The sequence below is a fragment of the Hemiscyllium ocellatum genome, chromosome 11 (assembly GCF_020745735.1).
Source record: "Hemiscyllium ocellatum isolate sHemOce1 chromosome 11, sHemOce1.pat.X.cur, whole genome shotgun sequence".
NCBI lineage: Eukaryota > Metazoa > Chordata > Chondrichthyes > Orectolobiformes > Hemiscylliidae > Hemiscyllium > Hemiscyllium ocellatum.
This window is the reverse complement of record NC_083411.1, coordinates 40593652-40610404: the sequence shown is the minus strand read 5'-3', so window position 1 is coordinate 40610404 and position 16753 is coordinate 40593652. Positions and strand designations below refer to the sequence as shown.

Sequence of the window (16753 nt, the reverse complement as noted above, 5' to 3'; positions counted from 1 at the left end):
AGGGTCTATTTCCATGCTATATAACTCTATGACCAGAAACAAACTTTCATGCTTCTGTTGCTAAATTAGCAACCGCAAGCATGGGTTTCCCAATGTGGAGTGTGCACAGATTTGTAGCATTGGAGTGTGACAGGTTTTTTCAGAAACAAGAGTGGTGGCAGAATTATGCTGTCATTGACTTGCAGGGCTTTAAGTCTCAACACTAATACAATGGGAAGAATGCATAATTACCATCACTCATCATCTACACTTACACCGAGTGCCTGAGTTGTACAAATGCAGGTTTGGGTCCTTAGTGTGTTCTAAATAAAACAATGGCAAGGATGTCCTGCAATAGGGAGGAGCAATCATTGACCAGTCATCGAGCGATACAATGTAAGTGCAGGTGTCAATTGAGGACAGGTTGAGGGGGATAAAGTAATTGAGGTATTTGAGCTTTGGGCTGTATTGCCAACATTCACTTCTGAAATAACTTCACAAAGTTCAGTATCCATCATTAAATCACCCTGCATAGAACATAGCACTGACCCAGCTAGCACAGAGTTGTCTTCTGTTTGTATCTGTCAGATGTGACTCCCTAACTGGAACAGGTTAACAGTTCCAGTCAGGGAACTCGTATTTCCTGAGATGCACCTGGCTGACCTCATTCCAATCACAACAACTTCAACTAGCATGAGAGTAATGTACATTTGGGAACAGCAATGCTTCAATGTTTTCAGGAGAGGAGATTTAAACAATGCAGAACAATTAAATGTAACAGATTCTCAACGTTAACCAACTTCAGCTGTTAAGGTGGACGAAAGAAAGCCATGTAATATCTGATAGCACACTCTCTTTAATAGATTTCAAGCCTGAAAAACCTTCAGACCCCAAACGGATCTGGTCAGAGGATGATGTGCCTGAGGGGTCAGAGTTTGAGGATATCTGGGATCCAAGAAAACAGCCTGAGTAAGTAATTGAAGTATTTGAGCTTTGGGCTTTTGTATAACAGAGAGCGTACAGTTTGCTTCATGTGATACAATAACATATCAATATTAAGACCCAACATTCAAAGCATTCCCGTCACATTCTTTTGACATAGAGCAATAGGAGATATGAGCAGGAGTAGGCCATTCAACTCCTCGATCCTACTCCACCATTCAGTATGATTATGGTTAATCAAGGAGCTCAATATTCTACTCCTGCCCTCCCCTCCACATCCCTCCATCCCTTTAGCCACAAGAACCATACCTTCTTGAAAACACAATGTTTTGGTCTCAGCCACTTTATGTAGTAGTGAATTCCACAGGCTCACCACTCTCTGAGTGAAGAAACCTCTCTTCATTTCAATCCTAAAAGATTTACCACTTATCCTTAAACAATGACCTCTGGTTCAGGACCTCCCAAACATTGGGAATAATTTTCCTTTTTCTAATCTGTCTAATCCTGTCCAAATTTTGTATGTTTCTATGAGATTCCTCTCAGTCTTCTAAATGCAATCCTAACCTACTCAGTCTCTCCTTATCCATCAGTCCTGCCATCCCAGAAATCAATTTGGTAAACCTTTGCTGTATTTGGTCTTATAGCAAGAGTATCCTTCCTCAGATGAAGAGACCAAAACTGCACACAATATTCCAGATGGGGCCTCACCAAGACTCTACGTAATTGCAGTATAACATCCTTGTTCCTCTACTCGAATCCTCTTGCTAAGATGGCTAGGGATCAGTGCTTCATGCACTGTTATTCATCATTTATACAAATGATTTGGATGAGAATTCAGGAGGATTGCTTAGCAATTTTATGGATGACACCAGTATTGTAGTGGTATAGTGGATAGTTTATCAGGGATTACAGCGAGATCTTGATCAACTGGACCAGTCGGCCGAGAAACGGCAGATGGAGTTTAATTTAGATAAATGCAAGTTGTTGTATTTTGGTACGTCAGGACGTACACAGTCAATGACAGAGCCCAGTTGTGGAACAAAAAAAATCAAAGGTTACAGTTTCATAACTCCTTGAATGTGGAATCACATTTAGACAGAGTGGTGAGGAAGGCTTTCAGCATGCTTGCTGAAAAAACACTGAGTTTAACAGAACACTGAGTATAGGAGTTGGGATGTCTTGTTGCAGCTGTACAAGACATTGGTAAGTCCACATGTGGAGCACTGCATGCAGTTCTGGTCACCTTATTACAGAAAGGATATTATTAAACTAGAAACAGTGCAGAAAAGATTTACTAGGGTGCTACCTGGACTGGAAGGTTTGAGTTATAAGGAGAGGCTGGATAGACTGAGATTTATTTCCCTGGAGCTGAGGAGTCTGAGGGCTGACCTTGTAAAAGTCTATAAAATCATACAAGGCACAGAAAAGGTAGATTTCCAACAACTTTTCCCATGGTAGGGGAGTCTAAACTAGAGGGTACAGGTTTAACGTGAGAAGGAAGAGATACAAAAGGGTCCGGAGGAGCAATTTTTTTTCACACTGAAGGTGGCAAGTACTACAGGAGCTCCAGTGTTGAAGGCAAGTACGATGTTGTCTTTTAAGAAAGATTTAGACAGGTACATGGATGGGATAGAGGCATATGGACCAAGCGAACGCACATGGCACAACATTAATTGTGAATACTGGGTGGCATGGACAAGGTATGCTGAAGCCTCTCTACCTCTGTGACGGTGATTTCTAAGTTCACTCTGATAAAATTATTGATAATGGATTCTGGTATTTTTCCTATTAGCAATGTCAGATTCACTGGTTTATAATTCCCTGTTTTCTCCCTACCTTCCTTTTTAAGTAGTGAAATTACATTAGTTACCTTTCAGTTTGTAGGAATTTTCCAGAGTCTATCAAATCTTGAAAGGTGACCATCAATGCATCTACTATTTCTAGGGCCACTTGTTGAAGTGCTTTGGTATGTAGGTTATCAGACCTTGGGAATTTATCAGCCTTTAATCATGCAGAGATCTCTCTGTTCAACAGCACTACTCTTTTCCTTAAAGTAATCTCTCAGTGTCCATAGAAGTTCATATTCATAGTTCTGGCCTATAAATATATTTTATCTGGTGATTGTAAGACAAAAAGGTCATTTCAGCCAGATTAAAATCTTGTATTACCCAGCAACTGTTCCTATAGGCCTTATATATTATCCATTTTATCACAGTGCCCAACATAGGATGTGAAAACACCATTGAGCTCCTTGAACCAATCATGACTCATCTGTAACTCGATACCATTGTGGGAGAAAGGAAACCATTTTGATTGTGGAAGCCATGTTCCCTGACTAGAGGAGACAGGTTAGCTAAATTGCTGACAGCTATTCACAGGAATTGACTATGAGCACCCATTTCCCTGACCGGAGGAAACACGTTAGCTAAATGGATTAGTGGTGCTGGAAGAGCATTGTAGTTCAGGATCTGGAACCTGTTAACCCAATATTTTCAGCATTTTTAGCTTGCCAACATCTATCAGTTTTGGATTTTGAAAAGATTCGAGGGATTGGGCTTGTTCTCCTAGGAGTAGAGAAGGTGACCTTATTGCAGTATTCAAAATTATGAACAATTTTGACAGGGTAAAGAAGGATATTCTATTTCCAGTAGTTATATGTCAGTAACTAGGGGGTCACAATTTCAAGATTGTCAGCAAGAGACCTAGGAATGCTATGAGGAGAAACTTCTTGAGAGTTATTCGAATTTGGAATGCATTGCCGGGGAGTGGTGGAGGCAGAATCCATAGGAGATTTCAAAAGAGAGCTAGATATATATTTGAAAGGGATGAAGTTAGAAGCTACAGAGATGGGGCTGGAGTGTGGAAGTAGCTGGGTAGCTCTTTCAGGAGGTGCTACAGATGTGATGGGTGGAATGACCTCCTTCTGTCCAGTAAAATTCTATGATCCTGTGATGTTTAACATTATCAGTATCATCAGCTAATTACAGCAGTTAGTTCCAAACTTCTCTCACTCTGCACATATTTGAATGTTTTCACATTTAATTCGCAAAAGTGTTTGGCTCTAATTGGTAAGCTATGTCATCTCATTTTATTTATCTATGAAGAAAAGTGGGATAGACTGGGTTTGTTTTCACTGGAATGCAGGAAGTTGAGGGACGACCTGATATAAGTTTATAAGGTTGTGAATGGCATAGATAGAGTATGAGGCTTTTTCCCAGGGTGGAGGGGTCAATTACTAGGAGACAAGGATTCAAGGTGTGGGGTTGGAGGTTTGAAAGAGATGGGCAAGGCAAGTTTTTCACACAAAGGGTGGTGAGTGCCTGGAACACAGTGCAAGAGGAGATGGTGGAAGCAGACAAAATAGCAGTACTTAAGAAACACCTGGACAAATACATGAATAGGAAGGGAATAGAGGGATACGGATCCTGCAAGTGAAGACAATTCTGGTATGGAAGGGGAAAATATGTTGGCGCAGGCTTGGCGGCCGAAGGGCCTGCTCCTGAGCTGTATTGTTCTTTGTTCTTTGTCCTATACTCCTCAACTAGCAAAAATAATTTATCTCTATCTGTCCTGCTAATTCTATTTAATAACTTGAAAACTTTGAAGTAATCTTCACTTAATCTTCTAAATTAGGCATGACCTACAAAACAAGGCTTCAACAAAGTCAAAACCCCTCAGTTTGGGAAAATCCACATAAAGCTGTCCATATATAAAAATCGACCAGGAATTGAAATACAAATTTTCTCAAGAGTCTAGCCTTGAGGACGTTCTCAGCAAGCTTCCTCCTCCTGAATACTAGGTTGTTCGATCAGTGCTGAGTGTCTTCAAATGGGTGACCACAGCACCCTAATAGGACATCAAGACTAATTGTTGATTTTATCTGAGCTGAAACGTCAAGATTATGTGTGATGGGCTTAATGTTATTTGAAGTATAAACACTCTGATTTCCTAAATTCCTCTGGTTGTAATGTCTAAATCTATCATTGAAGATAAAGCTTCTTAACCTCTAGTCATGTTTCATGACAAAGACTATCAGAGAAATGTTCCATTTCCAATAAACCTCGTACACAGACCTTGTGAAATTGACACGTTTGTTTATTTCACGATATCGAAGAGGTCAATGACTGCTCAGCTCGGAATGACCGCTCAGTATTGATGAGTCATAACCTTGCTGCTCAATTACAGGTGTATACAGTTTATGAAGGGTCACAAATGGCTGATTGTTGATTATAGAACAATTCGGGTCTAACTACAATCGATAGTTTAACAATAATAAAAGGCTAACAATACTACTGGTCTAACAACATTGATTAATAGAACAATGGTAACAGGATGCTGACAATATTACTCGTCTAACAACATGGATTAATTGAACAATTGAAACTGATCGAGTAGCATCCTGTTCATAGTGGTAAGTGACTATCAATATTAAATTGTTTGGTGACATCTTGTCTGCAGGGGTACTGTTTGGCTGGAGCTCTCATGAAGAGAGAGACCCCTTGGAGGGACTTATCAGTGGGCGGGAAGGTATAACAGCATGGTCAGTAAAGGACTCCAATTATCGGGCCTTTTAACTAACGTGGTAAAAACAATGACTGCAGATGCTGGAAACCAGATCCTGAACTGCTATGCTCTTCCAGCACCACTAATTCATTTAGCTAACGTGTTTCCTCCGGTCAGGGAAATGGGTGCTCACAGTCAATTCCTGTGAATAGCTGTCAGCAATTTAGCTAACCTGTCTCCTCTAGTCATGGCTTCCACAATCAAAATGGTTTCCTTTCTCCCACAAATACCTTATTTAAGTGAAAGTTTCAAATATCATAACTGTTCTTTCTTTCAGTCTAGGTATGTATAATTGTAATTATACCATATACCATAGCTCTGGAAAGTATCCACTTATCATCTTCAGCATACAATGCTGATGTATGCTTTTAATTCACCTGACAGCTTTTTAAAAACCTTTTCATTCCAATGTAGTGAAGTTTTAGCACAAATAATATTATTCAAATAATCATTATCCCCACTAGTTTGCTATCTTTAACTAATTCCATCTCACTCCCATGCCAAGCCTATCCCATTTCTTCCATCCCTCATAACCAGTCCAATTTATTGTTCTAATATACCACACCTGTTATTTTTTGAGAGAATATAAATGGGCATGAAAGTTAGACTGCTTTGCAACTTAAAGAAACCATGTGCTCCACATTGTTGAGCTATCTGATGCAACATTGATTTAGGGAAGCAGTAAAAGGGAGAATTCAAGACTGAGCAGCATACAGAATCTTTCCAGTTAAGGGAATTCCACCTGACAACAGTTCAGTTGTGCTGCGGAATGTTAAAAAGTTATGAATGTCAGGAAAAAGCCTGCAAACTGAAAGCATCCATTCCCTTCCTCTCTTGTTCCAAATGAAAAGAAAAACAGAAAACCCAAGGAAGCATAAAGCAAAGGATTATAATATGATCGTCACCTTACAAACAACAATGTGTCACCACTGTAAAAGTCAAAAGAACTATGAGAAAAATAACTTTACAGCTTATGGTCTGATCTTTTAATCCTCAGTATTTTATTTACCCTGTCTGTAGTCCTTTGAAATCTGTCGTATCTCTGTTAAAATGTCTGTCTTTTGTCTGTTTTAACCATGATTGAATTAGTAGAATCCCTACAGTGTGGAAGCAGGCCATTCAGCCCAACAAATTCACTGAGGCACCATGCTGCCCATTGAGAATGAGAGCATTTGAAGTTTTGAAGGGGGAGAGTTTAGTTTAATTGTTTACAGATTAATTGTTTACAATAAATAAAGTTCTTTTGCTGCTACTAACAAAGCCTATGTGAATTACACATTGATGCCATGGGGTTGGAGGGTCCCTTAGGCAGAAGATGAGGTGTTCTTCCTGCAGGCATTGGGTGATAAGGGAATGGCGATGGAGGAGGACCTGCATGTCCTTAGCAGAGTGGGAGGGGAAGTTGAAGTGTTTGGCCACGGGGCAATAGGATTAGTTGGTGCTGGTGTTCCAGAGATGTTCTCTGAAGCACTCTGCGAGTAGGCATCCTGTTTCCGACACCTGGAGGAAGAACACCTCATCTTCTGCCTCGGGTCCCTCCAACCCCATGTCATCAATGTAGATATCACCAGTTTCGTCATTTCCCCTCCCCCCACCTTATTCCCAGTTCCAACCTTCCAGCTCAGCACCATCATTATCATGACCTGTCCCACCTATCCATCTTCCTTCCCACCTATCCGCACCACCCTCCTCTCTGATTTATCACCATTACCCCCACCTCCATCCACCTTTTGCACTCTCAGCTATCTTCCTCCAAGCCCCACCCCCCCCCTCCCATTTCTCTCTCCACCCCCAAGGCTCCCAGCCTTATTCCTGATGAAGGGCTTTTGCCCAAAACGTCGATTCTCCTGCTCCTCAAATGCTTCCTGATTTGATGTGCTTTTCCAACACCATCATCTTGACTCTAATCTCCAGCATCTGCAGTCCTCACTTTTGCCTACCATGAATTACATTGTCCTGGGTAACAGTCAGTCAAGCAACCTAGTCATTTTGGAGATCCAGTTAGGATCTTGTTGAGATCTTATGCATTTAGACCATAAAATCATAAGGCTATTCAGCCCATCAAATCTGCTCCGCCATTCAATCATGGCTGATAAGTTTCTCAACCCGAATCCTGTTTTTTCCCTGTAACCCTTGAACCCCTTGATACTCAAGAACCTATCTATCTCAGTCTTAAATATACTCAATGATCTGGCCTCCTCTGTGGCAATGAATTCCTTAGATTCGCCATTCTCTGGCTGAAGAAGTTTCTCATTATCTTTGTTCTGAAAGGTTTACCTTTTACTCTAAGGCTATGTCCTCGGATCCTAGTCTCTCCTATCAATGGAAACATCTTCCCAATATCTACTCTGTCCAGGACATTCAGTATTCTGTATGTTTCAACTAGATCCTCTCTCATCCTTCTCAACTCTATCGAGTATAAACCCAGATTCTTAAACGTTCCTCATATGTTAAGCTTTTCATTCATGGCACCATTCTCGTGAACTTGCCCTGAACAACCTTCAGGGTCAGTACATCCTTCCTGAGATATGGGACCCAAAACAGTGCACAATACTCCAAATGTAGTCTGACCAGAGCCTTATATAGCCTTAGAAGTATATTCCTGCTTTTATATTCAAGCCCTTTTAAAATAAATGCCATAATTGTGTTTGCCTTCCTAACTGACTCAGCCTGCAAGTTTACCTTGAGAGAATCCTGGGCTAGAATTCCCAAGTCTCTTCGCGCTTAAGACTTCTGAATTTTCTCCCCATTTAGAAAATAGTCCATGCCTCTATTCTTCTTATCAACGTGCATGACCTCACACTTTCCCACATCTGCCATTTCTTTGTTAATTCTCCTAACTTGTCCAAATCCTTCTGCAACCTCCCCATCTCCTCAATGCTACCTGTCTTTCTATCTATCTTTGTGTTGTCTGCAAACGTAGCCGGAATGCCCTCAGTTCCTTCATTGAGATCGTTATTGTATAAATTGAAAGGTTTTGAACCGAACACTGCGCCTTGCGGAACATCAGTTGTCGTCGGCTGTGAAAGACTGTTTTATCCCCACTCTCTGCTTTCTATAAAATCTAATGTGGCCTGGCCCTTAGCTAGCTCTGGCGTGTAGCACCCCGAAATTTTCTGGTATACAGGTCTTTGCTTGGTTGCCTATATAAAGTAGAAAACACCCTTAAAACCATTACATAATTGTCTAGCTCCTATACCTATGCAACTTGCCATTTTACAGTTTATGTAAGTGGGTCTCCAACTCCTGTTACCATCTTAAGTCTTCTTCCAGTTCTTGATTACTCATTAAAGTATTGACCATCTGCTTATCTCTTGTTATATCCTCATTTATCATTTAAGTACAGCATCATGGTTCAGTGGTTAGCGTAGCTACCTCACAGTGCGTGGGACCTGGGTTCGAGTCCGCCCTTGGGTAAGTTTGCACATTTTCCCCGTATCTACATGGGTTTCCTCCGGATGCTCCAGGTTCCTTCCACTGTCCAAAGATGTGGAGGTCAGGTGGATTGGCCATACTAAATTGTTCATTGAATCCAATGATGTCTTGGCTAGGTGGGTTAGTCAGGAGAAATGCAGGGTTACAGGGATAGGACAGGAGGGTAAGTCTGGGTGAGCTGCTCTCCAGAGGGTTAGTGTGGACTCAATAGGCCAAATGGCATGTTTCCACACAACGGGATTCTATGATACCAGTAATTTCATTTTCAGTCAGCAATGCTAAACCACCCCTTCGACCATTTTTTCTTGAAGATTCTGTTGACCTAAGAATCTGCAAAATGCAGTTCCAGTCCTCACCAAGTGGCAACAGTGTGTCAATAACACCTCCCCTATGTCACACTCTGAATTGAATTTGTGTCTGTCATTCAATATTATCATTAATTTAGCTGCTTTTGGCAGATATTCCACTATCTGTTACCATGAGAGTATCTGTTTTATTAACCTTCCTCTTTATATGTTGAGATTGTGGTCTTTTGTCTATGATTATTATGCTTCACTTCATTTGGTCAGTCACATTTATTGGAAAAATGATTTATAATTTCAGTTTTCTTGCATCTTGCACTTTGATTTCATGTACAACAGTGTTTATATGAGTTACTGGCTCCTACTGTCTTTAGATATGAGATTTTGTTCAAACAACAAGTTGGTACAGAGGATGTGTTTTTCGGCATGAGCAGAAAGGATAGCTCCACAGCCTGCTGTGAAGACATGGTGGTGAGTTTTGGGAATATACGTTTATATATAAGAACTATGTGAAAACTATAGGATACTGAATCGTTTGTACATGCACTTGATGAGCAGGGTTTTATGAAGAAACGTGGTCAACTGTTTAATGCAGTATCTGCCACCTGCTGAATACATAAAAGTCGAATGACTTTGGATAAAGCTTTCAAGGAGATAGAAATGGTTTTATCGCTTTTAATTTACTGGAAAACCTGATGGGAAAAAATCTACATGGACTTTCAAAACTTAACTTTCTGTTTTGCAGGCCTAAGTAGTTAGTTCCCAGAGACTGTAAGTCTCCATCCTCTCAGTAGAAGTTTTTTGAGAAGCTGATAGAATTTCCAAATATTGGTAATTCTGACTGCCTCATAATCTCTGAAAAGCTGAACTGTGGCCACTTCTTGATTTTAAATTGGTTTGATTTTTTAAAATCAGTCTATAACTGTCTGTACTTCGCTTTTGTTAACAGGAAATCTGGTGGACCCATGCGAAGTCATTACTTTTTATACTTTGTTTTGTGACTCTTGGCCAACTGGGATATTTTTCACCTTTTGGCTTTTAGTTTTGAAGCACCTACACTGAAGAGGCTGCTGTATTTTTGTGTTGTATGTGTGTGTCCATTTTTCTAATTAAGGGGATATAATTCTACATCCAGATTATAACTTAGATGTTAACCAATGTTTGTCTTTTGAAATTCTATAAAAAGAACACCAACTACCTGATTAAAATCTTTCAGCTTTGTGTATATGCAATGGAAACCATGAGTTAAGTCTCAATTAAAAGTGAAAGGTGAGTTTTGGGTAATAGCTTCATGTGTGTCCAGAAGGTGCCAACTTACAACGCTTTATGAACGCTGATGAAAGGCTTATGCCTGAAACGTCGACTTTCCTGCTCCTCGGTTGCTGCCTGACCTGTTGTGCTTTTCCAGCACCACACTTTTCGTCTCTGATCTCCAGCATCTGCAGTTCTCACTTTCTCCTTTATAAGCACTATTCAACACGAGGGTGTAACTTTAAATATTTGACATAGGAACATTTTCCATACTTAACAAATTGCGGCTTTCCAATATTCCTGCATTGTGCTCCAACTTACGCACAAATTGATTTGCAAATGGATTTCAGGACAGATCCTGTTCACAACTTGGGGACTGCCAGTAGAAGTCAGTGTCAGTTATTTTGAAAGAAAACATGTTTTGTGAATGGTTTTTTGTGCATCAGAAATTAACATTTTCCTCATCTTAAGTGGCTTAATGTTCAATCAAGGAGTGAGAATTTATTAAAAATTCATTTGTAGGATGTTGTTGGCTGAGCCAGTACTTATTGCCCAGGGTAGTTAAGAGTCGACTACATTAATATTAGTCTGGAACCACATGTAGATGAGACCAGGTAAGGATGGCAGACTTCCTTCCCTCAAGGATGTTAGAGAACCAGATAAGTTTTTATGACAAACAACAGTAGTTACCTAGAGTCAAAAAGCGAGGAAACAGACCTTTTGCAACAACTTATCCATGCTGGCCATGTTTCCCAAATTAAATTTATCTGCATTTGACACATATTCCTCTAATGGTCACCTTAGGCTAGCTTTTTTTCCCAGGTTATTATTCTATGATGGGATTCAAACAAATGTCCCCAGAACGTTAGTCTGGGATTTTGGATTACTAGTCCAGTGGTGTTACCACTATGTCACTGTCTCCCCTTTACAAAATTAATTATGGATTATTCTCACTCTTCTGCTCTGTGAGCAAAGTACTTATTTTGTCAAGTCAAATATGGAAAGTATTGTTACTATATGATTATGTCATCTAATAAATGAGTTATTAAAATAAAAAAGAAGCCCCTCAGAGAATAATTATGTCCTGTCTCCAAAGCATCCGCAGTACTTTGCCTTTTTAGGATTTGTTTGGTGCCGAGGATTTATAAACTTGCTTAGTTTGAATTTAAAATAAGAAAGTATTTATCACTCAACCTTGTTAAACCCTGGTCCCAATTTTGTGGATATCTGCTTCAGATCTCCCATTCAAGACAGTTGCAGTTACCTCATTATGAAGTCTTTGCAGGATTGTGATAAGGTTTCTTGAATATCCAAATTCCTGGAGCACAATTCGCAGAGCCTCACCAGCACCAAGTGAAATGCTTTTGTTCAGTTGATGAATGCTTTGAAGAGTTCCTAGTGCTCTTCTCCACCTTTTTCTTGGATCTGTCTGGCAACAACAAGTATCAGAGGTTTCTCTGGCATGTCTAAGCTACACAGTATCTGTGACAGAATTTCCTCAGTCATAGGAAGTAGGCAATTCAGGCGAATGTAATTCAGAATTTTCCCTGCTATGGAAAGGAGGGAAGTACATCGTTAGTTTCCACAATGTGATGTACCTTCCACCTTGAAGATTGTCATATTCCTGATGACAGGGTTGGGAGAGCCCCTTCACTTCTCAAATCTGCATGATGGGTGTGCAGAGTCTTGATGTGAGTAAAAGTCCACCAACGTTTCAGACTTCAGCTGGCACTTACCAGGACTGCAGACTTGTTTTTCATTTGTTTGATCGTTGCAGTTCTGCCATCAATAGCGGTTTGCCTGTAGGCATTAGGGAATCACCTGAGCTGACTCTATGGATTGCCTTTAGAGGAGTCATAAGGAATATTTTTCCAGCATTAATAGACATGTTGTCAACTTTGAGTAGAAAGTCTTGTCCTGTGAATGGAGAGTTCTTCAGAAAAGCTTTACATCTCTTGATCAGTATAATTTGGATCTTTCGGGATTTCTCTTCCTATCACATGTGCTTTATTTTCTAGATCTATATTTGAATATCAGTCTCGTGCTGTTGGAATGCTGCCTTCAAGACCTTTGTTCTTGGATTGATGTGTCAATGAGGGCTGCTCATCTTTGTTTGAGGATAACAATGATGCTCAATCCCAAAGATCTGGGCACTAAGGTCTAGTACAGTTAACTTTATTTGTTCAGACTATTCTAGAATTCTGGAATTGAGTTGAATGTTTGAAGACTTTCTGGTTTGGATATGCATTGCACTTGGAATTCCTATTCGTGTCCTGGCTGCTTTAGGTCTGAGACATTGATCTGCTTCCTCTGGACTGTGTCTGTCTTGTGATGTCTTGGTGCTGGGTGAATGCTCATCTCTGATTTGACAATTTATGCAGCAGGCATCAGTTCCTTTCATGAATCAAGTGATACAAACATCACTTGGAGTTTTGGATCAAAGAAGGACATGTGATACAGTGCTTTGATGTGAAACATCTCCATGTAATTTTGTATTTCTCCTCCTGATAGAGAAGAACGTTTGTTATGATGTCACACCGGGCATATTTTGTCAGCAGTATTGGCTCCTCTTGCACTATTTTAATCAATGATTCCTCCCCAGACATCAGAGTTACGGCCAACTCTGGGATTAAAGTCCCCATAAAGATGATCTCTTTATTTTGATGAACAAGGACCTTATCAAAGTCAGAATGGAAATTTTCCTTTACACCTACATCTGAGCCAAAGAAAGAGGCATTAGCACCGGTGATAATGGAATATTGATTACTACCAAACTAGTTGTAAAGAATCTTGAGAACGGTTGTGATGAATAAAAGAAGCAAATAGAAACAAAAATACTGAAATTATTTCAGTTTTTTGAATCATTGAATCTACTGTAGACAACTTTTGATTGCTGTTTTGAAAACTGTTTTTCAGATTAAAATCAAGCTGCCAGATTGCAAACCAACAGATGTCACTCTGGATATTAAAGAACGGTTTCTTGCTCTTCGATCACCAGACTAGTAAGTGAAAGACTTTGCTGAAGTAAGGTCTTCCTGTGAAACATCAGGAAGTCCACCTGAGGCTGTGGGTGAAGAGATACAAGGCAAGTCCTGCTTTTTCAACTTGCACTGGTAACTAAACCCCAAATCTTACTAAGCTCCACCCAGTCTCTTGGAGAAAGTGAGGACTGCAGATGCTGGAGCTCAGAGTCGAGAGTGAAGCGCAGGAAAAGCACAGCAGGTCAGGCAGCATCCGAGGAACAGGAGAATCAACGTTTCGGGCATAAATCCTTCATCAGGAATGAGACTTATGGTCAGGGCTGAGAGATAAATGGGAGGGGAGTGTTGTTGAGAGGAAAGTAGCTGGGAAAATGATAGGTGGATGAAGGTGAAGGACAAGATGATAGGTCAGAGGGAAGAGTGATGGATGGGTCCGGAGGGTGCTACCGAATTGGAGGCTTGGGAATGGGATAATTGGAGGGAAGGGGAAATGAGGAAGCTGTTGAAATCCACACTTAACTCGTGTGGTCCCAAGGCGGAATATGAGATTACCACCTCCATGCGTCAGGTGGTAATGGTTTGGCAGTGGAGGAGGCCCAGGGCCTGCATGTCCTTGACGGAGCGGGAGGAAGAGTTGAAGTGTTCAGCCACAAGATGGTGGGGTCGGTGGGTGCGGGTGTCCCAGTGATGTTCTCTGACACGATCCGCAAGAAAGCATCCTGTCTCCCTAATCTAGAGGAGACCACACCGGATGCAGTGGATGCAGTAGATGACATTGGTAGAGGTACAGATAGATTTCTGACTGATGTGGAAGAATCCCTTGGAGCCTTGGACGGAGGTGAGGGGAGTGGTGTGGCTGCTGGTTTTGCACTTCCTGTGGTGGCAGGGAAAGGTGCCAGGAGAGGGATGTGGGCTGGTGGGGGATGTGGACGTGACGAGGGAGTCATAGAGGGAATGGTCTTTTCGGAATGCTGAAAGGGGTGGGGAGGGAAATATATCTCTGGTGGTCAGGTCCGTTTGGAGGTGGCGGAAGTGAAGATCAACGGCAATGATGCACGAAGTGGAGGGGATGCGCTGGAAGGCACTGTTAACCATGTGGGAAGGGAAGTTGCAATTGTGGAAGAAGGAGCCCATCCAGAACTTTCTGAGGTGGAATTGTTCATCCTGGGAACAAATGCAACGGAGGTGGAGAAATTGGGAATAAGGGATGGCATTTTTACAGGAGGTAGGGTGGGAGGAGATATAGTCTCCACTAGCCTCCAACCTCATTGTCCGTGAACCCCGCACTGCCCGATTCTACCTCCTTCCTAAGATTCACAAACCTGACTGCCCCGGCCAACCCATTCTCTCAGCCTGTGCCTGTCCCAGTGAACTCATCTCTTCCTAACTTGACACTGTCCTGTTCCCCCTTAGTCCAGGAACCCCCCACCCTTTACCCTCCTCCAAGATTTTCATTTCCCCGGCACCCAACGCCTCATCTTCACCCATGGACAGCCAGTCCCTGTACACATCAATCCACCACAACGAAGGTCTCCAAGTCCTCTGTTTCTTCCTTTCATGTAGTTCCAACAAGTACCCTTCCACTAACACACTCATCCGCCTGGCTGAACTGGTCCTCACCCTTAACAACTTCTCCTTCCAATCCTCCCACTTCCTCTAAACCAAAGGGGTAGCCATGGGCACCCACATAGTACCCAGCTATGCCTGCCTATTTGTTGGACATTTGGAACAGTCCATCTCCTGCAGTTACATCGGCACCGATCCTCCCACCCCCCAACAACCTGTTCCTCTGCTACATCAATGACTATATCGGTACTGCCTCATGCTCCCATGAGGAGGTTGAACAGTTCATCAACTTTACCAACACCTTCCACCCCAACCTCAAATTCACCTGGACCATCTCGGAAACCTTCCTCCCCTTCTTGGATGTCTCCATCGCAGTCTCCACCCCTATCCACGTTCCGAAAAGACCATTTCCTCCGCGACTTCCTTGTCAGGTCCACACACTACCCCCACCCCCCACCCCCTCCCCCACCAGTGTCCACATCACTCCCCTCACCTCTGTCCAGGGCCCCAAGGGATCCTTCCACATCCTCAACCTCTACCAATGTTATTTACTGCAACCGTTGCACTCTGTGTGGTCTCCTCTACATCAGGGAGACAGGACGCCTTCTTGTGGATCATTTCAGAGAACATCTCTGGGACACCCACACACACCAACCCCACCGGCCTGTGGATGAACCCATTAACTCCCCCTCCCATTCCATCAAGGACATGCAGGCCCTGGGCCTCCTCCTCCGTCAAACCGTTACTACCCAGTGCCTGAAGAAAGAACGCATCATATTTCACTTTGACACACTGCAACCACAAGGGATGAATGTGGATTTCAACAGCTTCCTCATTTCTCCTCCCCTCCACATTGTCCCAGTCCCAAGCCTCCAACTTGGCACCACCCTCCCGATCTGTCTATCACTACCCCCTTTGACCTATCACCTTCTCCCTCACCTTCATCCACCTATCACTTTCCCAGCTACCTTCCCCCAACCCCACTCCCCTCCCATTTATCTCTCTGCCCCCGGCCTACAAGTCTCGTTTCTGATGAAGGGCTTATGCCCGAAATCCTCGGATGCTGCCTTTTCCAGCACCACACTCTCGACTCCATCCAGCCCTTTGTCAATTTAACACATTCTGATACTCAGTTCTCAGTTTATTGCAAATGTTTGATTGGAAATTAAATTAACTTACCAGTGTAAAGCAGCTGGTCTTCCTAAAGTGCAATGTTGAGAATTTGGGTGATTTCTTGTGATTGAAGCATCACAATAGGTTTGTACGAACTTGCTGCAGGCAAATTGCCTATTGCATTCCCAAATGTTGAAGGTATATTCCACCAACCCTGAAGTACTTTATAGTTTGTAAAGTGCTTTGAGTGGTTCAGTGGTGTGGAAGGCATTGTATATATGCATTTTCCTTTCTATCTATACTCAAGACTGATAGCATAAGTTTTGCTGGGCCTTCATTTTTTCAGTGTCAACCATCCTTTTAAATTCTCTGTTGTATCTCTTCTATTTTTGCTAAATCTCATTTTGGTAATTACTGTCTTGAAAGTCTTTAGCTCTCCAGTTTCTTTCTTCTCCCTGGCTAAAGCCCCCTTCTGCGAGTATTAATCCCCTACCATCCACTGACCAGCTGGCCAGCCAGAAGGTGGCCAAAGGAACATCCTACTGAGGTCCTTTACTTTAGATAGCGAGGAGCACCATGTCCTTAGCCTTTTCCCATCATTATCCCATCCCCGTCGGTGTT

At 42.0% G+C, this 16753-nt stretch overlaps 1 protein-coding gene across 2 annotated transcripts in view; it reads left to right on the top strand.

Annotated features, from left to right (window-relative positions):
- The window catches only part of dnaaf6 (dynein axonemal assembly factor 6), a 66938-nt gene that overhangs the window by 48352 nt on the left and 1833 nt on the right, over positions 1 to 16753 (top strand). For both annotated transcript variants that reach the window (XM_060832545.1, XM_060832546.1), the window contains 3 exons: positions 843 to 948; positions 9596 to 9692; positions 13389 to 13474. In XM_060832545.1, coding sequence (XP_060688528.1) covers positions 843 to 948; positions 9596 to 9692; positions 13389 to 13474 — 289 coding nt within the window. The remainder of the gene's footprint in view (positions 1 to 842; positions 949 to 9595; positions 9693 to 13388; positions 13475 to 16753) is intronic.